General features: G+C 41.7%; 1 protein-coding gene across 1 annotated transcript in view; it reads left to right on the top strand.

The window, feature by feature from the left end:
- The window catches only part of COL22A1 (collagen type XXII alpha 1 chain), a gene marked incomplete at both ends in the record, with an annotated part of 202859 nt that overhangs the window by 56376 nt on the left and 122144 nt on the right, over positions 1–24339 (top strand). Inside the window, 8 exons of the mRNA XM_082293334.1 lie at positions 4136–4247; positions 10994–11117; positions 14087–14362; positions 15463–15543; positions 16154–16267; positions 16719–16763; positions 20789–20842; positions 21616–21651. Coding sequence (XP_082149460.1) covers positions 4136–4247; positions 10994–11117; positions 14087–14362; positions 15463–15543; positions 16154–16267; positions 16719–16763; positions 20789–20842; positions 21616–21651 — 842 coding nt within the window. The remainder of the gene's footprint in view (positions 1–4135; positions 4248–10993; positions 11118–14086; positions 14363–15462; positions 15544–16153; positions 16268–16718; positions 16764–20788; positions 20843–21615; positions 21652–24339) is intronic.

Raw genomic sequence — 24339 nt, 5'->3', positions numbered from 1 at the left:
TCTCCATATGCTACTGACAATATGGTGCCTCCTTGGTGGTGGGAAAACCAATGAACAGACTGTACTTCTGCTGTAACTCCAGCACAGAAATGCTGTGTGACTCATTTAACTGTTTGGGGAAGGATCTCATTGAGCAGTTTGTCCACTGTTAGTGGACAAACACTGCTAGGTGAAATGTCCTGGTCAGGTGGTGCAGAAATGATCACAGCATTGCTTGTTTTTTTACATTAATATTGTTGTTCAGGATTAAAAAGTCAAAACTGAAGGCTTCATGCTGTCTCCCTCACAATACCAGCTCCATTCCTGAAGTCAAGGGAACATAATCTATGCAAAATTCTTCCAGGCACATGAAGTAAACAAAATTATAGTAATAATAGTAGCAACAATTAGTACTAACAGTAGTAATACTACTAGTAGTGGTAGTGGTAATAGTAATGGTAATAATATATTTGCTTGTCCTTCAGCTGAAACAATCTTAGAGGTTCAATTAATTCATAAATTCATTTTTAGGTTTGCCTAGGTGTTTTCTTTCCAGTTCCACTTGAGTAATCTGCCTTTACTACTTTCTCAGCTGACATAACAATATTTTGGGTTTGTTTGTTCTTCGGAAGTGATTTTGAAAATCATAGCTAGTTAATCCAGCTGAATTTAAAAATCTGCAACCTTTACTCAATCCTGATGGCAAATGAGGAAATGTGAATATAAATTATGTGTGATTTGTTAACAGTTTTGTCCTCTTTACCTCTGCTTTACTCACTGCACAAAATGGATAGCATTCCCGATAAGCAGAATACATCTCAGACAACTTCAGTACTCTGAAAATTCCCATCTGTACGAGCTCCCTCTCCTCTGAATGGAAGGAGGCACTTCCAGGTAGGGGTTCAGCCTGTCTTTAAGATGAGTTGTCTTTAAGATGAATTGTCTTAAAGACCTCTAAATTTCTCTGCTGACTCACAAGGAAACTGAGGAAGCCTGCATCCATCACATGTCTCTTTTTCAGACAGCTAAAATTAGGTGAGATGCATCTCATCCTTGTCAGAGTTCTTAATTTTTTTTAGTGTATGGCCTGATGACAAATCTTCTGTAATTCTATTGAAATCTTTCAGCAAGCAAAGTGCCCCTTACCCTTAAGGGCTTTGGTTGTAAATGGAGTATCCAAGAGCAGAGGTTATCTCACCAGTTGGGCAATATTTCAATTTGACACAGAACAAATCAATAGTGTGGTTAAAATAAAAAACCCTTTGCTTTTGAGTGCGGACTCTGACACAGCTAAGGACTTAACGTTTCCGTGGATCTACGTTACATCTTTCAAAAAGCCATCATCATTCATCAATTAAATAAAAATAGAGAAAGAAATTTTTGATTTGCCAATCCATAATCTGAATAAAAGAAAAAAAGTCATTGTTATTTACTTTTGTGCTTTATCCAATCCTAAATGTAAATGTGATTATGTTGTGAGAGTGTGACTTATTTTCATTACACCAAGTTCCGTTTGCAAAATAGTTTTGATAACCATGTTTATGTTTCATGGAGTTATTTAGGCATTGAAACTGCATTTTGATGGGAAATTCAGGGAAAAAAAAGAAGATACTGATTGAATCTGACTTTTGTTTCTACTGGAAAAGCATACTATTGCACACAGCTTCAGAGTTGCTCGTGATGTGAACGTTCATTTGAGTTGTCGGAGAAAATGAGAGCAGCTTTGGGCCTGAGCCCTAACTATGGGAAAACTTAGCAGGACGTTCTTGTCACTGTACTTTGCACTTGTGCATTTTTAGCAAGGGAGCTTTACAGGACCCATGAGGTGAGCAGGATTTCACAGCTTGAGGCCTCTGGTGACTGGACATAAGGACGTCACTTGGGCAGCATTTCAGCCTTCACCATCCACAGCTCCTCTCCTGTGAATGGTTAACAATTTCCCTTCCCAGTCAGTGTGGTCTCTTCCTGCCAGCAACACTCAATTGCTTCCCTCAATTCCTGTAGCTGGTGTGGATGATGGATATGTGCTGTGCAGAGGAATGAGCTGTATGGACAAGTCATAGTGTTGTTTGTGACAGCCGGGAGGGAGCTCTCATGTTCTGGTGGGGTCTGTTTACCCTGATTTATAGCTGCAATCGTGGCCAATTGCAGTGTGTCAGAGGGTGTATCACTGGAGTTGTGCAGAGGTGATTATGAGGTGCAGCCATGAGACCCTGGAGCATCTTAACTGCTTTATTTGCCCTCCTGAATTCCCAGTAATAACTGAAAATAGAGTGGACAAAAGGGAAAAGCTGTTGACAGCCAGGAAAGTTACTGTAATACTAAAGGCCTCAACTTGGCACCAGACAGCCATTTCTGTCTTTGCAAACAATTAAGAGTATATTTCCTCAGAAAAAGCAATTTCTTCCGAAAAAGGTCCAGAAAATGATGGAAGCTTTACATTTTATTTGCTGTTTGCTATTTTGATTTGCCTAGGCACTGGCCCATGCAAATTTTTGCACCTATTTATTCATATAAATGTGAAGAATAATATCATTAGGTTGGTGCCTTTTCATGTTGAAGCTGTTTTCAAGCTCTGCAGTGCCTTTCAGCCTGAAAGGTTCATGAAGACAACTAAGAAACCCAAGAATCTTCAGGCTTAATTTCATCACATAAAAATGTTTATCTATCCTAGAAAACTTTTAAGAGCTCACTAACTGAACAAAGTTGAAAGAACTGCCATAGTTTAAAAGCAACTTATCCAAATAAGCTACACTTATGTCATCAGGTTTGTGTGCTGGAATTACAAAAGCAGGAGTTAATATGTGCAATTGTGCATATGTGAGGGGGAGAAGATGTTGGAATAGGCTGAATAACATTAAAACACATATTCTCTGCTCAGTTGCTCACAACATGCCTTTTACAGTGCCTTCGCCTCTAACTCCACAGAGTGTTTGGTTCTGGGAGTGGCTGATAGTTTGGATTTGCATCCTGTGGAGCCAGTTTGGAGATTAAAGCAGGATGTTTGCATCCACACAGTTTCACACCTCCAGGAACTGGATGCATTCATGGCACCATTGCACCCTTCCTGTCCCTCATGGTTTAGCAGCTGGGACTTCATGTCACAAAACCATGTGTTCATTGTGGCTGGGACCATGTTGATACTGGAGCAGTGTTGACTCACTTGTGTGGTTTAGGATTGAGCTAAAAATACCTTGTTAGAACAAAGTCAGAAGCTTTAGACAAATGTCTTCCATCAAGATTCATAGCTCGCAATAATGATAAGTTGATTGGACTGAGTTGTATTAAAATGATATGAAAAGTGTATGTAGTCAAGTTTCTTGGACAAGTAGTTTTCAGTAAAGACCTGGACCACTGGAGTGGACACACAGTGGAGGTCCATGAAAAAGATGAGAGGACTGGAACACCTCTGCTGTGAAAAAATTTTGAGAAAGTTGGGGATGCTCAGCTTGGAGAAGTGAAGGCTCCAGGGGGACTTTCTCATGGCCTTTCAGTATATAAAAGGGCCTTGTAAGGAAGAAAGAGGCCTTTTATCAAGGTCTGTAGTGACAGGACAAGGTGCAACAGTTTTAAGCTGAAAGAGGGTAGATTTAGATCGGAGATAAAGAACTAAATTTTTACAATGTGGGTGAGGAGACACTAGACTAGGTTGCCCAGAGAAGCTGTGACTGCCCCATCTCTGGAAGTGTTCAAGACCAGGTTGGATGGGGCTTGGAGCAATCTGGGCTAGTGGAAGGTATCCCTGCCCATGGCAGAGGGATTGGAACTAGATGATCTTTGAAGGTCCCTTCCAACCCAGAACATTCTGTGTTTTCTATTAGTCTATGAATAAGAGCTTTAGCCTGCACTTGTGCATTTTTCTCCATGGGAGTTAATGAATTATGCAGCGTTTTCAGGATGTTGTGGCAATGCAAACATTAGCTACTAATTTCTGGAAAACACTGTTCAAGCCTGTGACAGCTTGAATTTAAGCTTGGTTTTGAGTTTTTTGACTGAGAGGATTAGACCATATCAGAATTTTGTTCTGGCTTTTCCCAACAGGAACAAGACTCGTTTCTGAAGTGCAGTTTGTGGGCTAAGATATCCATGTAGTTACAGTTGGAGGCATGTCCCACTGCCTGATTAATGTCTTTTATTATGTTTCTGTAATGGATAGGATTTGACCTGATGGATTCGTTCAGCGTGAAGCAGATTTTTGGAATGAAAGAAGATGGGATTCAGAGTGCTTATGTACGGCTTGGAAGCTTTCCGGTTGTTCAGAAAACTGAGTGAGTACTCCGGGTTTTCACTTTATTTTCATCTGAACCTCTGCCTTACATTATTTGGTTCCTCTAGGTTAACCTTGTAGTAGTTATCTGGTACCTACAGGTTTATTTCTGCTTTGAGTAGCTCTTTCAGTTCAGCTCACAGAATATGCACGACGTGATCAGGAGTCTCAGCAGTTACGACAGGCTCCATCCTGGCAGAATATGAGTGGTGTTTGGTGTATCTGAGTGGTTCTGAGCAGTATCAAGACATTCACAAAAGAACTTAGGGCTTCATAAATAGCTTCTAAAGGGAATATTTGATAGCACTCCCACTGAGATGGAAATTAGCTAAATTGTGACGAGTTAGCAAATATGGGTTCTGGCCTTGTAGAAGAATGAGCAGTTTTTAATCCTGTGTCAGCATGGATTCAGTCCTCTGAGTCTTTTCTCACCTAAGGCTGCCAGTAGTGTCACAGTCTATCACAAGTGTTTCTTTGGGTTGTCACTTGAGCCCTGCTAGCATTAGCCTTGAAAAGAGTGAGTGCGTAATTGCACTGAGTAACTGTGAGCCATAGATTGAATTGTCATCATTAACATTTTTGCAGTAAATTTCTCTATGCTGGTTTGAACTTCAGCTTAAATAAATCAATAATACTTCTTTTCCTTCTTATGGATGAGGACTTTTATTTTTCAATCTGTTTTTAGCTCTTTTACTCAGCTCACTTCATTTTTGAGATTGTCCCGTGAATTACATTTGCTTGATTTCACAATATTTTTTTTTCATCCTGGAACCAAACAGGATTGATGTACTCTTTTCCCCTCCCCCTCTTTTTCCATGTTAATACACAATTAAAAAAAATAAAAAGTAAAAATATGACATACTGAGAGGAAAACTGTTTTCTCTAGAGTCCATAAATGATATCAAGTCCACAGGTAAAGAGAGTCATGACCAGTGATCTCACTCAACACAGCCAATTAAAATCATCTTAGGTTTGGTATATACATAACTGGTCTGAGTGTGGATGGGAATAAACCATCAACCTATTTCATTTGGATGGGAATAAACCTATTTCATTTGTCTCACTGTGATCTCTGGGTTCTGGGTGATACTATGACAAATAGTGCAATCCTTGGAGTATAAGGAACAGACAGGAACTGTCACGTATGAGCTGATAATCTTCATATCACACAGCTCAGTCACTGCTGCTGCTGTGCCCAGCCTTAGTTTCTGTAAGTCATTAGGTAGAAATGGAGTGAATGAAAGTTTGAAGAGCCGTGGAGCAAGTAGGATAGTGATAAATTCAAGAAGTACAGCATAGACAGGTAAAATTAGGAAGCAGCCAACAACTGAAGGGATCATTCTTTGTGAGAACCTCTGGGAAATCAAAGCTTGGTAAAGGGTCTTTGAATAAGGGTCATGGTAGACTGAAAGTCAGTGGCTACTTGACATCAAAAACCAGCAGGGAAGAAAGGCACACTTTTAAGGATGAATGCAATTAACCGCTGAAGAAAGCACAGATTACAGAGAGTTATCCATTTGAATCCCTTTTTCAAATAAGGATTGAAGTATTTTGTTGTTGTTGTTTCTGTTGTTATTTTCTCAGAAAGACTGAGGGAGTGAAGCCAGACCAACCAGCTGTGATGACTTTCCATCTGCTCAGATTACGCCCATTTATTTGTTGTTGCTGTTGTCTTTAAAATAAGCACAGTATTTTATGGCCCAGGACAATTAGAAGTAAAACATCCTAAATTAGTAGATTAAAATGAATAAGATTCCTTTTGGATGATTCTGAAACATGGAATTCAAGGAGGACTTTTAAATTTTCAGCCTTTTGTATTATAACTTTCACACTCCTGTGGTTTGGGAATGAACCCAAATGGATATAACACCATGGAAGGTGTTTGCATATTTGGTTCGTTTTAGCATTTGTTTGCCAGAACTCTGAGATGCTGCACATAGGGTCATTGCTCACAGAAAATGAAATCTTGTAAAGCTCCACAAAACCGATAACTGGAATAATAAACCAAACAAAAACATCTGTTGTGGCTCACAGATAACCTCCAGCAATGTTTAGCAACTGATAGCAACATCTCATAATTAGATACAAAATCATTAACTGAGTAATATATGTGATTCATTTTATTATCTGCTTAAAGGATTTGTATCCTTTTATACAAGCAATAGTACTTCTACAAAGTGCCAGATTAGCTGTCTGGGAAATGTGCCTACTCATCTTCTGATCTGTAACCTACAACTATGAACTTTCTTCCTCTTTGTGGTGAGGCATCATCTGTGAACAAGCAAACCCAGCAGCCAGAGCTTGGCTGCAGTCAAGGACCTGATCACTGAAGGACACACAGGTGTCTGTACCTGTCTGAGGGCTGGCCTCAAAATCTGGCTGGTGCTTGTCCCCACTCTTCATGTAGCTGGGGCTGTCCTGCTGTATGTTCATGGCTCCTCAGTGGATCTTCTGGCCAAAACTATGCCCCAGACTTCTGGTTTTGGATGCTCAGGCTTGTTTCTCATTACTGGTGTCTTGTCTAATGCCAAGATTTTGGCTCACTCTTTTGTTCTGTCATCTATCTATATCTCCCAGGACCCTCCCCCTGACCATGTCCATCCCTCAGTTTTCTCTTTCCTGGTGTGGTTCCAGCCTGACTTGATCATGATCTTGGCTACCACCTCACAGAATTACCTGATGCTTGATCTAGTCGTGATCTCTTTGCTCTTTATATTGGGATAGTGTTGTACCAGTACAGAGTCTTAGGCTGTTTAGGGCATGTATACCTTGGTGTGTATTTCTGGGGACTGTGTCTCCTGACATCAGCTTTGACTGCAGTCACCTGCCTTAGGTTTCTCCATGGGGTCCTGCCCTGGTCTCATCATTTGTCTCCTTCCCAGGGAAGAAATTGTACAAAAAGCTACTGAAACCTCCTATACTGAATATGGAACCTGTTGAAAGTTTCCTTGTTTCTTACTTTTCCCAAACAAATACTTCATATAGAGAACAGCAGAGACAAAAAAGCTTGTTCATCTTAGAGAAGGGAAGAGTCAGGGAGGGAGGATCTTACCCATGTGTATAAATACCTGATGGGGAGGAAACAAAGATTATGGAGCCAGAATCCTTTTAGTCATATTCATTGACAGGACAAGAAGGAATAGGAACAATTTAAATCCATTAAATCTAAACACAAGAAAAATATTTTTAGATAAGATGATCTCAAGAGGTCCCTCACTGTCTCCTATTTCTAACAAGGTAAAGGAGATAAAGCATGATGGAGGTGGAATGACTGAAGGCTTTTTCGGTCTTGTGGAGAGTAAAGGACTGTAGGGAGAGCTGAGAAACAGAGAAAAGACTGCAGCAAGGAGAGGAGAACAAGTTGTTCACATGGCTTCTTGTGGAAAAAAGTTGTTTTGGGAAAATTAAACTACAGCAAGTGAGATTTAGGATAGATTCCTTTTTCTTACAGCATGTAGGACAGAGAAACACAGGAAGAAATTACCTAGAGAGGTTGTATCTTTTCCATCACTGAGGTTTCTGAAGTAGAAGCCAAAAAGATGCCTGCCAAAGATGTATGAGACATATCCTTCCACAGCCTTTTTCCTTTTTCCTTTTGCCTTTTTTATTTTTTTTTTCTCCTGTCATTCTAAGACCCTCTGGTGATGAGAAGCATATGGAAATGGACTGGCTTTCTTCAACTTGGTTTTGCAGATCTTAGTGGGTTACATTTCATATTAGTGGGTTTTACCTTTGTAAAATTGGTCAGATTGCTCAAGTACATTAACTACACTCTTCCTCACCAAACACCTATTAAATGCTGTTACATTCAGTGTCTGAAATGAGAACTGATACTATCATTTTTTCCACAGGGTTATGATAGATGTGGGATCTCATGCTTATTGTCCCAGATGAAAGCTCTTATTGCAAATTAAAGCATGTGAGGTTGCTATATATTGAAATTCAGCAATGGTTAAGAGAGTTTTCTGCCTTCTTATTAAATTTTTTTTCTTTGTACAAGTTGTGATTCACCTGACCTTGTAGTTGAGTTAATTGACTCTTAGACTAACCATCAGCACTAGGGGATTATTTTGTCTTGGAGTTTTATTAGGGCCTCTTCTGCAATCTATCCTGTTGTCAGAATTATAGAACAAGGAGCTGGCAGAATGCTCCCTGTCGGTACCAGCAAAGTTCCACAATATCGATCATCAGTTCAGTTCAACCTTGTGTGAAAGAAGAACATAAAACATTTCTGGGGACAGCAATCCCTGCTCTTGGATCCCCAAGTAAACCTGAACTTCTAGATGGAGATAGTTTTTAAATGAGGAAATAAGTTAAAACTCCTCAACAAAGTTTTTGTTACTTATGTAGCAATGCAGCTCTGTAAAACATACAGGGACCAATGACTTCAGAAACAGCTTTTGTCACATCTTCAGAGCAATGAGAGTGTCTTTAGACTTGCTTTTGGCATGAAACCTTTCTCTGTTGGAAACTTGCATCTGGTTCCTCAGCAGCTTTAAAAATCAGTTGAGGGTGGCAGGTAATGGGTCATTATGGCTTTCTGTCAGTTTAAATCTACTTGATGGGCTGTTTGTCAGCCTTGTGTGATGAGGTGTGGCCAGGCTCACAGGGATATTTAGGTACCTAACTCCCAGTTATTTCTGTGGGTATTAAGCATCTGAAAACCCTTTTTGAAATTAAGCTTGCATGATGATATTCCTGTTCCCAGCTCAAAGCTGTCCAGAACCATAAAATCGTTAACTTTGGAAAAGCCCTATAAGATCACTGAGTCCAACAGTTATCCTACACTTCCACGTTCACCACTAAACCATGTTCCCAAGTGCCACATCTACACTTTTATTTGAACATTTTCAGTGATGGCAAATCCACCACTCCCTGAGCAGAAAGTTCCAGTGCCTGACCACCTTTTCAGTAAAGAATTTTTTCCTAGTATCTAGTTTAAGGCAATGCTCCTTCTGCATCCTACTTCTGTTCACCTCCATGTGCTCCTTCTGGTTCTTCTTGTAGCTTTGCTACTTCCAGGCAACTGGGGCCTCCCTGGTTAAAATAACTAGTACCAAAAAGTGAGACAGCCTTGTCTACTCTCCTAAAGGAAGGATTTTGTAGGGGAGCTAGTGGGAGCCTGGTTCAATTTTCTTCTGTGTTGGAAGAATTCAGAGAGTGTCTGTGTCCCCAGAGGGAAAACCAACTTAAAATGATGCATATCCTGCAGGGGAACTTTATACAGCAAAAGCCATATTAATGGATGAAAACAGAGTGTTCTGAATTTATAACTTGTCTGAAAAGATAGGAGATTCAAAGCACAGATTAAAATATGATTGAATATTTTGGCATTAGGAAAGACTGGATCTCAACCTTTGCTGCAATTGCAAAACAGTATTCTGGAAATTTTGAGGACCGTTTGCTTTTAATACAATTGAAGGCCTCTAGTTTTGTGTGCCTTGAACTGTGCCAATTTCTGCATAGTGATGGATTATGTCAACTATTCATTAAGACAATATCTTCATAGTTTGCTCTTCATTAATTGCTGCCATTATGTTTTGTTTTCTATCGAGTTTATGCCTGACTACTCAGATATCCTGAAGCAAAGACATCATATTTGGGAAGGGTTTCTTTAGGAATGATGAAAGGAGCAGGTTGGCTTGAGCATGAAGAACAATGTTAACTCTGACTCTTCAGGTGGGAAAAGAGGTGGCTTAGAGGCATTACAAGCAAGGTTTGAAAAATCATGTGTGGTATAAAAGATAGAAAAAGAATAGGTTCATTGTGTTGTCGCTGGTAACAACTGAGTTAGGACCTAAACTAACAGGAGGATGCCCATCATGCAATGGGCAGCAGAGGGTGATTCCTTGTCAAGGGAAGTCATGAATGTCATGTCTATCTGAGTACAAGAGGAGGATGCAGAAGTCTAAATGAGATAAATCCATAAAAATGTATTGATATAGAAATTTCATTTGGCTTTGAATTAAACTCCTGGATTCCAAAGATCTGGAGGTAGGAGAGAGATGTTTTTTTCTGTTCATTCTTGTTCTTAGGCATCCAATAATGGCTAGTAACAAAAAAAATAGTAATACTGGATTATTTATCCCTTCTGTCCAGCCCTCCATCCCTATGTTATACCAGGTTTTTATGCTGGAGTAGAGAAAACAGTGTTGGATTTGGTTACTTCATATGTTTGGTTACATGCAGGGGTTGTGGTGTCAGGCTGAGTAAATTTCTGCCTGATGTGTTTGCAATGTTTGATTTCAGAAGCTTCTGTTATCCAGGGCCGCCAGCTAAGGAATATCTTGGAAAGACATGAGCTGTAGTGCCTGTTTTGGGGCACATATTATAATGTTGTTGCTATAATTTGATGGCTTTATAGAAGGTTTTGGGTGTTCCTGGCCATTCTCGGAAGTCACAGGTCTCCAGTGCATCTGGAGCAGAACAGAATTATTTACACATTGTGTGAGTGGAAGCATGAAGTGAAAAACAACCTTTTTAACATGACGGATACTCAACTGCAGATTTCTGTTACATTTTATCCAGTTTGAGAGCTTCACCATTGGAATGATAAAAGGGCTCCACAAAGACAGAACCTGGAGGGCACAAGCTCATGCTCATCTCTCTCCAGGCTTCCGAATAAAGCAGATTCTTTAGGAACTATGATACTTTTAGAAAGTGTTGCTGGGACATGGAGAGAGTTTTAGACGTTCTGCTCTTCACTGCTAAGCCTGATACATTGCTCTTTTTCCCCTCCCGTGCCAGGGATGTATTTCCACAAGGCCTGCCTGATGAATATGCCTTTGTAACTACTTTCAAATTCCGGAAGGCTTCCAGGAAAGAAGACTGGTATATCTGGCAGATTATAGACAAGTACGGCATACCACAGGTAAGAGGCCCTTTTGCAGTGTGTTGGTTTTGAAAGACAGGTGTCTGCTAAGGAAGGCAGAAGCCTCCCTTGAAGTGGCAGATGTAACCCCTTTCCCTCCAAGTTATTATAATTTTGAAATCAAGGGCCTTTAGGCAAAGATGTGGGAAAATAGGAATAACAGTTCTTTACTATTATATATATAACCAATCAAACAAACAGCAATAGCCATGGCAGTACCAGCAAACAATCCCAAACCCAGTCCCAGCCTTCTCGGCTGTCGGGCCCTTTCCCCTCGGGTGCAGTTCCGCTCGCAGCCGGCAGGGGCGCTGGCGGCTCCCGGTGAGCAGGGCAGGTGCGATGGTTCCCCCGCGGCTGCAGGGGGCGCTCCGGAGCGAGCTCGGGGAGCACGCGGCACTGGCGGCCTGGGATCCCGGGAAGGGATGGGACAAAGGCTTCACAAACCCCTGGGCAGCCGATCCCGGGATCCCGGGAAGGGATGGGACAAAGGCCTCACAAACCCCTGGGCAGCGATCCTGGACTCTCAGGAACAGCAGGCTGGAGCAGCAGGCTGGAGTGGCAGGCACAAACACAAATCCCGGGGGGCAGGCGAGATGTATCCAAAAGGGGAACCCCCCGTAGGTCCAGGCAGGCAGGGCGAGCACGGCTACAGCGTAGCAAAAGCTCGAAGCAACAGCAGCGGGGCAGGGCAGCCACAGCTCGGCCTCCAGCAGGGCAGGGAAAGCGGCTTTTGGGGTCCCGGCGTTGTTTCCAGCAGAAAGAAAAAACGGCTGAAAAAAAGGAACGAGCAGCTCCTTTCTCTCCAGCTTCTCTCTCCTGACGCTGAGAGCGAACTGAACCCACACCCAGGTGAAACAAAAGAGTGGCCAGGCCCTTTTGTCTTCTCTTAAGCACCCAGCGATTTATCGTCTTAGTAACAGAATGGGGGAAAATTCCTTTAACAGAAAAAAACCTAGATCTCTTAAAACCCCAACATGCAGACAGCAGGAACAGCCTTCTTTTTATTTTTTTTTTTTTTGCCATGTGCTAATTTTCTTGCCTTAACCTCCCACTCCTTTTTCTTACGAACTAATAAAAATCCCATTACTTTTTCAGTGCATTTGGCTGAAAATGTTTTAGTTCAAACCCTGAAGAAAGGTTTGTATACACCTTGGTTCTTATTAGAATGCAGGTAAATGTGTTAGTTGGAAAGGGGGACAAAAAAATACCATCCTTGCTCTTGAAACTAGTGTTGGGTTTTTGGTTGTTTTGTTCAGACAGTTCTACTTAGGGAAAATATTTTGCCTGCTTGGAAAAAGATGTCACAGAGATGTACTACAAAGCAGTGAATTATGTCAGGTTTTGCCAGACTTCTAGGTATCCTGTAAATTATGGGTTCCTGTTCTGGATGTGGGTGTAACACCTATTATAGCTCCATAACCCTGAGTCCTGACTGCTGCACAATTTGATTTAATAATTTCTTTTCCAAGTACTTTCAGGTTCTCAGGAAAAAAATACTATAAGTGTGTACTAAAGGGCTGTCTGTCCCTACACAACATGTTCTTAGCAGCTTGGCAGAGTTGAGGTTTTTGATGGTGCTTCATAGGGAGTGGTTTGGATGGGCTGTACATTTTTTTGCTCAGCACCAAATATAGTGGTGATAGCATTACCTAGGACTCTAACATGGGCTGTCAGCATGGGCTCACATAGTTAAAATAATTCAGTATTGCTGCTTTGGGACCGGTATTTAAAAGGATTTTGGGAGCTCTCAGTGAAGAATAAGTGCAGTTTGAAGAGTTAGATAACTGGGTTTGAGACAATGGTAGAAGGTTTATATGAAAGCTATTATCAGCTGCACTTTGTTAAATGAAATGTGGTTTACTGTGCCACATGCATTCCTAGTTGCTGCATAGTGAGAATGTGTGAATCACTTAGTATTTCTAGAAGGAAGTTGAAAGCTTGAACTGCTTAAGTGAGAAGAGAAAAAAACACTCAATATTTCCAGTAATAATTTCAAAAGTGCCTTAAATTGTGGTGCCAGAAGTGCCTTGGAGCCCCATCAGCCTCCTTTGATGTAAAGTTGGTTGTGGTTTGGCCACTCCCTTGCAGACCTGCACAGTTCAGAGATGCAGGCACTCCTGAGCCAACACTGATCCGAGCTGGCATTCCCAGCCAGAGCAGTGCTCAGCTGCACGGAGAAGTTGGGTCAGATGTGGAGTCAGCCTACCCCGGGCTCCTCACATCACTCACAGCGTGGTGCCAAGGTGGCCCAAACTCCTTCCAGCCCTGCAGCTTGTGGATACACCATTCCTGGCTCTGCCTGCTCCATTCCTTGCTGCTTGCTGGTAACTGCCTGACTTTGGTGAAAGAAGATCCAATTTGTAAATGAACTCAAAGTTGCATGTCTTCAAAAACCTATTTTTGCCTGCTTTGTAGCTTGCAGGACAGGGGATAGGGTGTAGCTGTAGTTTTCTATTCAAAGCACCTGAAATAAAGTGTGGGCAGTGCCACAGCTCAGCAGGCTGGTTTCATAACAGCAGTGAGATAATTTTCCATATCCCAGGGGACAGTTGAGGGTGTGTGATGGGAGTAAAGAGCCTGCTGGGAAGTAGTGGAGCAGTACACAGGATAGAGGAATCCAAATCAGGTCCAGCTTTGTGCCTTTGGGGAGGTGCCCCTGAGCTGTGTTACCACCCAGCACAGCAGCAAGGTGGCAGGTGCTGAAACCATGCCAAGGGTTGTACTCACAGGAGGAGGCTTTAGCTGGTCATGGGTCTGCACCAAAACCTGTGCAGCCCCATCTTATTTACCAGCACAGGTGTAGGCTCCCTGTCCACATCTCCCACAAAATTTTGTCCTCTGCTCTTTGCTTGGGCTTCTCACCACAGCCTGTGCCATCCCTGGCTTTGGGGTGTCAGTGGTGGTGGAAAGCAGTCAGGAGAAAGGGGAAGGCTTTCTTCCTCAGCAAACCCCCTTCTGTTTCCTTGCAGGTCTCGATCCGGCTGGATGGAGAGAACAAAGCTGTGGAGTACAACGCTGTTGGACTCACCAAGGATGCTGTCAGGGTGGTCTTCCGAAACACACGGGTCAGTGACCTGTTTGACCGCAACTGGCACAAAATCGCCCTCAGCATCCAGGCCAAGGCTGTCTCGCTGTACATAGACTGCAAGCTGGTGCAGATGCTGCCCATTGAAGACAGGGAGAACATTGACATTCAGGGAAAGACTGTGATTGGCAAACGCTTGTATGACAGTGTCCCCATTGATGTAAGTACTGCACTTGCTGATTAGAGCTGGGGTAACATTCAGCTTTGGGTTTGCAGTCTGTGAATGAGTGGGGTTTTGGGGGTTATGTTGTGATCGACCCTTTTCCTGAGACAGCATTGCTGAAATGCTGCCAGTGTTACATAGCAAACACAGATTGGCAGCTTATGATGTACAGGACTTGCTGTATTTTTATGTGAGACTGTATCTCCATAAGAGAGATTAAAAATGAGAAGTTTATTTCATCTTTCTGTCTAGTCACAGAATGTGTTACACTTAGAAGCAGAGACAAAATCGTATGCAAATATCATCAAACTGGGTACTGAATTACACAGAAAGGTCTTTCTCCATCTGATCTTGGCATTATGAATGTTTCCACATATGACAGAAAGAGATGGGGAAAAAAAAGAAGCTTGTTAACTCAGGAGAGTTGTGATATATTCTCCATTCCTCAGATATTAAGTTTATAGAGCAAAAGCCATATTAATGGATGAAAACAGAGTGTTCTGAATTTATAACTTGGCTGAACCAAACTCAAATTTATAACTTGACAAATGAACCAAAGTTGAGACACACAGGCTGATTGTCCAGCAGCAGTGTTACCCTGTTATAATTTATGTGTGATCGTTTTGTGTTTGAGACTTGTATAATCTTTCTTAGCTGTGCAAAATGGATGGCACATGCATATCAAATGTATTCGTAACATTTCTCACACAGGAATAAATGGTCAGAAGATGCAAGGCACAACAGGAGAAAAACAGACCTTGTGTCTAGATGAAATTCTAGGAGGGATAGACGTGGCCAGGATGTGTCTTCTCAGACAGAAATTTGGCCAGAACATGGGGATTAGCATGAAAACCTGCACCAGAATTTGAATAGGCCTTTTCAGGGTCTTACTATCTCACCTCTTGGAGCATGCTGAAATATTGGTCTATTATTGATAGGGGGAGATAGAGATTGACCACAGGATCCATAGAACTGCTCTGAAGTTAGCACCGTCTGGTTTTTCTTTGTATTTGCCTGCTCTGCTTGTGGCCAAGCAAAAGGACACAGCCTTTAATAATTCACTGTCTCTGAGACTGTTGCCTCCCTTTGTCTCCCAGTTTGATCTTCAGCGGATGGTGATTTACTGTGATTCCCGGCACGCCGAGCTGGAGACCTGCTGTGACATTCCCTCTGGACCAGTAAGCTCCTTTTTGTCATTTATTCATTTTCACATGAACACTCTTCATTGAAATCTATTACATAAATCAGGGAATATGTGGCCGTGTGGGATTATAATTTTGTTTAATAAGGGTGATTGAAACCTAACTATGTAATTGGCCCTGTAGCAGCGCCAGAGGAGGACCACTGCAGAGGGATGAGTATGAGGAATTTGAAGTTTCCAAGTTCCGCTTTCCTTGTCAAACTGTCAGGGGAAACAAAACCCTGAAGTGATGATGGAACAACAGAAATGCAGCATGAAATATTCAACATGTTCCCCACTGGTTTTATTTGGGAACAGCTAAAAACAGTGCCAGTTGCAGCTTATTTTCCTGTGCCCAAATCTCACTAGAAACTTACACCCTCCTTTCACTCTTCTTCCCTCAGTCTTGGTTAGAGAGGTTCATTGTTCATTTTGCCACATTTTCCCCTATTGCTTGGATGAATGGCTTTTGTGGGATTTCATTCCTCATGAGGACACATTTGGCTGTGCATTACACAGTAGTGCCTCTGGGATTTGTCTAAAGTGGGTGGAAGGGGAAACTTTCCAGCATCAAAGGCTTTGTCCTGACCTTGGGTGTTTGGGTGCAGTGCCAGGTCACGGTCCTGACAGAAGCACCTCCCCTGGAAGTGAGGCCCACTGTTGGCAGTGAGCAAGTTGGACATCTGAAGATTTTCAACTGCTCCTGTCCTCCTGGACAAAAGGTGAGTGTTGAGACAAGTATGTTTCATTTGGGATGTCTTGAGAGGTAATGGAAGTTTCCCCAGGTGTTTTCTCTTTACCTGATTCAGTGATTCTGATCATGCTCGTAGACCTGGTAACAGTATTGAAAACAAAGTGATTGTTCTTATCCAGCCCAGTTATGTACATCCTTTTGCATATAAAATAAAACAGATTCTAAAGGTAAATGTGGCCACATTGAAAAAAAAAATCTCACAGCTTTTAAAAGCAATGTTCTTGCTCGTTCTGGCTCTGACTGGGACCTCTGAGAGACCAGCTTCATTGTCATTGCTCCTGAGGGCATGTCAGCTTTATTCTCTTCTCTGCTTAAACCTGAAAACATTTTTGTTGTCCTCAGTAGATGTATGATTGGGCCCCTTGCTTGAATATAAAATGAGAAGATCAGTTTGATTAATCATGTCTTTTTTGTCTTAGGGGGAGAGGGGTCCACTTGGCTTTGAAGGTCCCAAAGGTCAAAAGGTCAGTAATATGTGCTAGTTCATTTATTTAATTAAAAAAACAACAGTGAAACAATATCAGAGAAAGTTGAGGAGTTGAAGATTTTGAGAAATCAGAGTCAATTTAACATATGACTAAGTTCAGGCAGTTTTGGGTGAGCCTGGGACTGCAGAAGGCTCTAGCCATCTTTTATATTCATTTTATGCTTGCATTTAGGCTTCTCCATTGCTGCTTGATTCCATTCTTAGAGTAAATGTGTTGCAAAATCCTTTCGTGCAGCTTCTAAACTGGCATTTTTGCAAGTTACTGTTATTCACTAGGTCATGCACAGCTTCCATGGTAGGTCACCTGGAAAACAAGGTCATGCTTCCATGCTGTTCCTTGCTCAGCAGTAATACATGTGCACAGTTTAGGTAGCAGCCTTCCAGTCACACTCGAGAAAATCTTGAGACTAGGGGTAAAGAATCAGTTGCAATCTGCTATCCTTAGCAAGATGTCTGAGTCATGGTGTTAAATATAGGACACTTCCCTCAGTACTCTTCTTCCTAGATAAAAGAGTAGGAGAGTGGTCGTGGTGTCTGTTTCAAGTTTCACAGTGCAGCCTTTGTATTACCCTGCACGTTCCGCAAGCCTCTTTGATATACACGTGTGTGCATTCAGCATGGGCACATTTTCCTTCTGTGCCTGTTTACAAATAGAGCCATGAAGCAATAGACTCACAAGGAGCACTTGTACTGGAAGAAAACAGAGACTCAACATTGCTGGAAAGGTGAAAGTTGGTGGTGTTGGTGGTTCCCAGTTTTACTATCTGTGAAAAGATGTTGGGGAAAAAAGTTGTATTCAAAACTATTTCCATCTGAATCACTTCTGCAAATTGAGTCACTGAATTTATACCTGTTTGGTAAATAACCGAGTTGTATCCCACCAAAAGTCACTCAGTTATTATGAAAGACTGCAGGAGGGGAAAGGAGAAATCTCTGGGTCTTGGAAGGTCAAATGTCCTCAGAGATGTGTTGTCTTTTGGCAAAGCTTGGTCTGCTGTCTGCAAGGAGAAGTTTTGGAGACAAAAATATGCCTTTTGGAGGCTGAGATGAAAGAACATGGGCTCATTACTGCTCAAATGTGCCTGGCTGAAAGCACAGAAAAAGGTTCGTTATGCTTCCACATATATATAAAAAGGAGCTTTCTATTTTAATCTGTGACAGCTTAAATAGCGATGGGCTATTTTAAGGAATGGCAAAGCCATGACTGTTCTGAGGAGGTTGCAGAAAAGGCAATGATGATAATGATAAAAGGGCCCTATACCAAGATCCCATTGTCTTTCCCTGCTTTGCCAAGGTCTTTGTGCTGGTGAGGGTGTCCCAGTGTGTCACATGGGACAGTGCTGGGTGCAGGTCACACTAGTGGAACACAGAGGAGTGTATCTACAAGCACAGCATCAGCAGGTTTTCTGGAACAGACCCCAAAAGGGCTGCCCCACTCCTGTGTGACATTCTTCTGGCTGTAGTGGTTTGAGACTTGTACACAGACAAGGCAGGACTGCATCACAGTCTCAAGGACCTGGGGATGATGCCATTTAAATCTGGGATCTGACAACAATTTAGTACAAATGTGATGACTTGAGACAAATGACTTAGCTTCTCTATCTGCTAAATAAGGCACGTAATAGATTTTTCTCCCAGCTTGCAAAGACGTTGTGATTCAATAACATACACTACTCTTGACAGCAGTTCTTACATCACTGTTGCCAAGGACCAGCTTGTCACAGTCCTTGTTCTATGTTCAAGAAAGAATTCTGCTCTTCTTCTCTCTCTCTGCAATGTTACTGAGCTAACCAGGCTAAAATGCTGGCCTTGGCAAGGAATTCAATGCTATTTGCAACTCCCCAACATTACCACCTGGTATTTATTTAAGAAAGATGAAGATAATGAGTTTCTGATCTTCTCTCAGTCTTCAAAGGCAAGGCAAAACAGGAGAGCTTGCAGTTATTAAAAAAGTTGAAAAAATTCCTGGGAGATAACACCTCTGCCTCTATCCCCCATGCTGCCAAACTGAAGGTAATGCATGGAAACACAGTTGATGTGTTTTGGAATGAGATTTGGTAAAGGGTCGTATTGGGAAACAGCTAGGCAGGAAATAGCTGTGGCAGAATTGGCTAATATGTCTGAAACTGGGTCCTATTGATAAATTTTAGATGGTAATGACAACCCAGTCTGATTTATTTTCCTTCTACAGTCCCTCTGCAGGCTGTGTTGTTTGCAGGCAGCCAGGATGGCTGGCTGGGGCACTGGGCTGATGATCAACAGGCTTCTTCTCTCTTTCAGCATTGCTATTGATCCAAGTTTACAGAAAATTCTGTGTGAGACGTTTTTGTCCACATAGAAATTACAATTCTTACCTGCCGTTGTGAACTTTGTGAAGTCCAGTATATTAGACAAGCTCTAGCAAGATATATCTTTTCCTCCAAATTAGAAAGGTTTTGTACTTTCAGTGACTTAAAAGAGATGGCTGCATAAAAATTTTTATGAATTTTACCACAGCCTTCTTAATATTACTGTGACATAACTTTTGCATATATGCTACTTACTCTGTGAGTTCTCTTTCTTTCAGCAAAAAAACAAAACAGAAAGGTTAAAGAAAGAAACTTCATATTTCCTGTGCTTTCAAAAGCATTTCTTCACCTGGGGAAAAGAAAGCATGATCCTGGCAAATGTTTTCAGTGTCTGGTGCTGCTAAGCACATTTTTTGAGGGGGCATAGATCAGGATAAATTGGATAGAGACACAAAATTAAATCCTGCTGTGGTCCATGTGGGGAGATTCGGGGAGAGCAGGGGTCATCAGACTTATTGATGCTGTGGTACTGGAGGGTTCTGCTCCAGGTCTGAGACTTTTTCAGCTTGATATTAAGTCTGTACTGAAGTCCACAGTGCCTAAATTCCCTACTAGCAAAAAACGATGGGAGGCACAAATAGGTGAGCATGTTGTATTTGTTAGTGAGGGATGGGATGCTCAGCACAGCAGGTTTCTGGTTTGTACATTTTGGGTGAGAATCAGGAAGGAGCTAGGTAGAGGTGTGTGGGCAGAGCCCTCTCCTCCCCAGCAGCTCCCAGTGCTGGAGGAATTAAATGAACTGATGGTGACACTGCACATAGCCCTAAACTAGTTCTAGTAGTGGATATATCCTCAGCTGGTCCTTCCTCTGGTTTTGAGACCGCAGAGCAGTGTGTGAAAATGATTTACGGGTATTTTTTCTGCACTTGCTGGGTTTGGCAACACTTCCAGTTCTGTATCTGATAAATATTTATAAAATTCTGTATATTCTTTGATTCTTTATCCCTTTTACCCCTGTCCTTTTTAGGAGAAAAGTGAAGAAAATTTTGCTTGGTTTTTGATTGACCGTTTTTCTCCTTTCCTCCCTATGGATGTCTTTCTCCAGTTATAATTTTTCCAACCATCATAAATTGTACCTTTTCAACTGTCTCTTTTCTATGTTCCTTTCCCTCTCTGTCATTGGAACAAGCAGAAAGAGTGACTCTGTGTGTGCTGCACACTTGTGGGAGGGAAGAGTTACCTGACACTGAAAATTTAGTGTGACTGAAAACAAGGGTTTTGAATTAAAAAGAAAAACAACAAAAAACTCTCAAATCTTAACAGTATTCTCAGGTTTATTTTTTGAGTATTTTAGGCATGTGCACTCTAAGTCTTCTGCAAAGCACCTTTCCAAGTACCTCCTCTCTTAATAAAAATCAAGGACTTTTTAAGTACCTCACAGGAGAAAACTCTGTCTTGCCAGTGCACTCTGAAGGCTTCTACCTGTATTTTCATATGAAAAATAGAATAGAAAATCAATCTGAAGACTTGGATATTCAAGACATGCAATTAGGTACACCCAGTCCTCAGGGCAGGAGCTGAAATCTTGGCTGTAGGGACTGGTGGGAGCAAAAGTGTCCATAATTTCAGTCAAACCCTTGTTGCATCACTTTCCTTCTTTGTCTAAGAAAGGAATGAATTAACTCTGTGATAATAAAACATTTTCTATTTCAAGGGAGAAAGAGGCATCCCAGGGCTTCCTGGACTCCGAGGAGAAAAAGGAGAGTCAGTAAGTAAGAAACATCCAATGATTTTGCTAAAGGAGATGAAAATGTAAGTAGCTGTTTTCTCCTTCATGTTGAGAACCTGCTCACAACGTTGTGTGCCCTGGTTGAAGCTGTTCCCTCTGCTGGACCTGAATCCCAGGAGGAATCTGATCTTCCTGCTATTCACTGTCCTCTCTTGGAGAGGGGGAAATGGAGGGTTCAGCCCTGGGTACAGCTGATAGCTGACTTAGTATGGACCTTCTAATTAAGTGTGTGACTTGGATGCACTTGATTATATCACAGCTGCACCTCTGCTGGGGACAATATGAGGCAACTGAACACAAAGAAGATGCAAATCTCTCTTGACTATTTACAGTCAGATGACCAAGATACAGCCTTCCCCAGCTGCAATTAATACAAATGCCAGACTGAGTTTTTAGGCAAGAAAATCTTTAACCCTATGTAAAATTCATTCCAGTAAGCCTTGTTGGCAATGTTGCTTTTGGAAATGTAGCATCAGACTCTTCCATGAATAAAAAATAAGATGTTTTTCTGGCTGCAGTAGGAGAATTTGGGATAAGTTTTTTAGTTTAATTTGTCACTGAATTATTATCAAGGAATTATGCCCAAGGAAAATTGCTTTCCCTATAGTAGCTGTGAGGTGACTTGTGTGTCTATATATAAAGAGAGATAGATCTTGGATACATAACAAGGAAAACATGAAATATGTATTTGTAGTGTTGTTTGATATCCTTGTTTTCAAATGTACATTTTCCTCTCTTTTTTTCATTTCTAGGGCAAAGCCTATGGCATAGGAGAAAAAGGAGAAAAGGTAAGATCTAATCCTTCACTGTTCCAACAAATGAGTTGCTTGCTGTTGCCTTCTGTAGTTCAGAGGCTGCTTTTGGAGTGCACAGGATGCATAGATCTTTGTGGGGAACTTTTGTGCCTTGTTATGCCTCCTTCTGCAGACAAGCTTTTGAGTGTTCATTGCTTTTTCCCCTTTGTGTTCTTGGAGTTTCTTTGTGCACTGCCCATGGAAAATCTTGTCAAACTGAAATCATAATCTTTGCTTTGTGTAAGGAGCAGTGAGTTCGTGGAGGATAATGCACTAAAGAAATTGGCTGGAAGGATGAAAAACAAAAGGAAAGCATAATTTTGAATTTATTGAATTTTCAGCAGGATTAAATTTGGCTTATGAGGAGTCTGTTGTAGTCTTTCTTTCAATTGGATCTTTTCATTAATAAACTGAATGACAAAAGCTGGAATATTTTTTTACTTCAAATATTAGGCAGGACAGAGTAATAAGACTTGGAGGTTTAAACTGAGGACATGGAATAACCACAGAAAATTTCTGGTTTATCTGTCTGGGAAAATCTTTCATTGGTGATCAACACTGGGAAACAAGTAGCATGACTGGATTAATTTGCATTTTAAAAAGATAGTGATTTTGAGGCAATTGTGGCTGCAAACTTTCTGTTCTGCACAGAAAAATGAGTCTGGATGCCTAGATTTCAGAGGAGAATTAGCTCTTTCTGTCTGTAGCTCCGTATCACATCTGGTTGAGGGTGTTTTCCTTTTGATAAAAATGAAATTTCAAGTTGCAGCAAACAATAGAAAAAGACTGACAGGAGGGTATAGGAGACAAATGTATTAAGGAGGGAGTCATGGCTCATTTTGAAAATGAGATTAAGAATCTGTTGGGCTGTTTCCTCAGGGAATCTGTGGCTACTCAATTGCTCAGAGAACTTAAAACAATATTGGACTGTGATCGAAAAGGAAGAATGCTGCACCAGAGAGAACATGGCATTTATGGCCATTGCACCTTCTCATTTGCTCTTTCTGTGGCTATGATATATTGATTGTAAATAGTGGTAATTCATCAGGTGAAATTACAATCAAAATGGCAGGAAATATTATTGAGCCAGGATAGAGACATGGGGCCATAAGGAACACATTTCTGCATTCATTTTCCTGCAGTCCTCCCACTGACAGCCACTGTTTAGCCTTTGAGAGTCAGGATTCAGCCTTTGGAAAGCAGTTCGTGTTTGGCAGGTGGTGAGAGTCAGCAGTGTGGTAGGAAGCATGATGTTTATGATATGAGTTGTGCTGTAGTTGAAGCAAGTTCTTGTTTTCTTAAGTTTTGAACTCTGCAGAAAAATGTCGGAAAATATCTTTCCATCTGTATTATTTTCATGCATAGGCAAATAGATTTGCAGGTCTGGAGGGGGGAAAGTAGAGAGACCTCACAGTATGTGCAGAACTTCTTTGGCTGGAGCAGCCAAACAGCACTGAATGCCCAAACAAATGTGTAGGCTTGGAGGATGCTGAGTTTATGGTCAGCTTGTTGTGTTTATTTGATACCTCTGCCAGCTGAGGCAGCTTGTTCTCATCTGTGGAGTGAGGGTTTCTGGTACCCAGGTGTTTGTGCCCCATGTGCACCCAATGGCTGAGTGTCAGTGCTGTTGCTGATGCAGAGCAAAGATATATCAGCTTTATGTTGCTGGCTTGATTAAAAAGGGAGCCTGGGGACACAGAAGCATGAAATCATAGACTATGTCAAGTGGGAAGGAACCCACTGGGATCATCTAATTCAACTCTCTGCTCCTTCCAGGACTACCTAAAACTAAACTCTGTAACTAAGAGCACAATCCATATGATTCTTGAGCTCTGACAGGCTTGGTGCCATGGCCATGTCCCTGCACAGTCTGTTCCAGTGCCCAAGAAGTAGCCAGAACCACAGGGAGGGGGGCTGCAACTTCCTGCAATGCCAGTTGCCATCTCTGCTCCTGAAGAAAAGTAGAATAATGTATGAAATGAAAACCTTCCTGAAGAGGAGAACACCTGGAAGTAGAGAATTCATGTGTCTGCTTTGTTTGCCTGCTGTGCTGCAATGGCTGCATGAGCAGGAAATCTTGTTTTTCACTTTGGCTGTGACAGCTTTGTTTCCTTGATTTTCATGAGTACGAGCCAGTGCTGGAAAGCTGGATCAGAGATGCTGGACTTTACTAACAGCTGCAGTCTGTGTGATTGTTGCCGTGCATGTGCTGTGGGATCCTTTAAAAGCATGAGGCTCACATCCTAAATGTTGATGGAACTAAGTTGTCTCACCTTTGAAAAGACTGAGATGACAAGATTAAAGTCATCCTCTTATTACAGTTGTGCTCTCCAGCTGTGCCAGTGCCAAACACCTGTCAGACCACGTGTTGCCAAGTACTGTTTGTAGGGCATTTATGTGAGGTCTGAGGCATTTGTTAGATGGAAAATCCTGTGCTTTTCCAGGAGGACAGGAGAGGCACTGGCCTTGCTTCTCCAGGTCATTACCTTGGTTGTATCACCAAGTTAAAGCCAAAAGGATGCTTGTATTAGAATATATAAAATGTCGAGCACAGCATTAGTGGTAAACCAAAAGATAATTGTAGCTGTGGCTAAATTCATGTTGACATGAGGACTTTTGTGACTTTTAAACCCAGGAAACTCACAGTGATGCTTCAAGCAGCAGCCTGGCATGTTCTGCCAG

The sequence above is a fragment of the Coloeus monedula genome (genome assembly GCF_965178545.1).
Source record: "Coloeus monedula genome assembly, chromosome: 1".
Taxonomy (NCBI): Eukaryota; Metazoa; Chordata; class Aves; order Passeriformes; family Corvidae; genus Coloeus; species Coloeus monedula.
The sequence above is the reverse complement of the archived record's forward strand: the minus strand, read 5'-3'. Positions and strand labels throughout refer to the sequence as shown.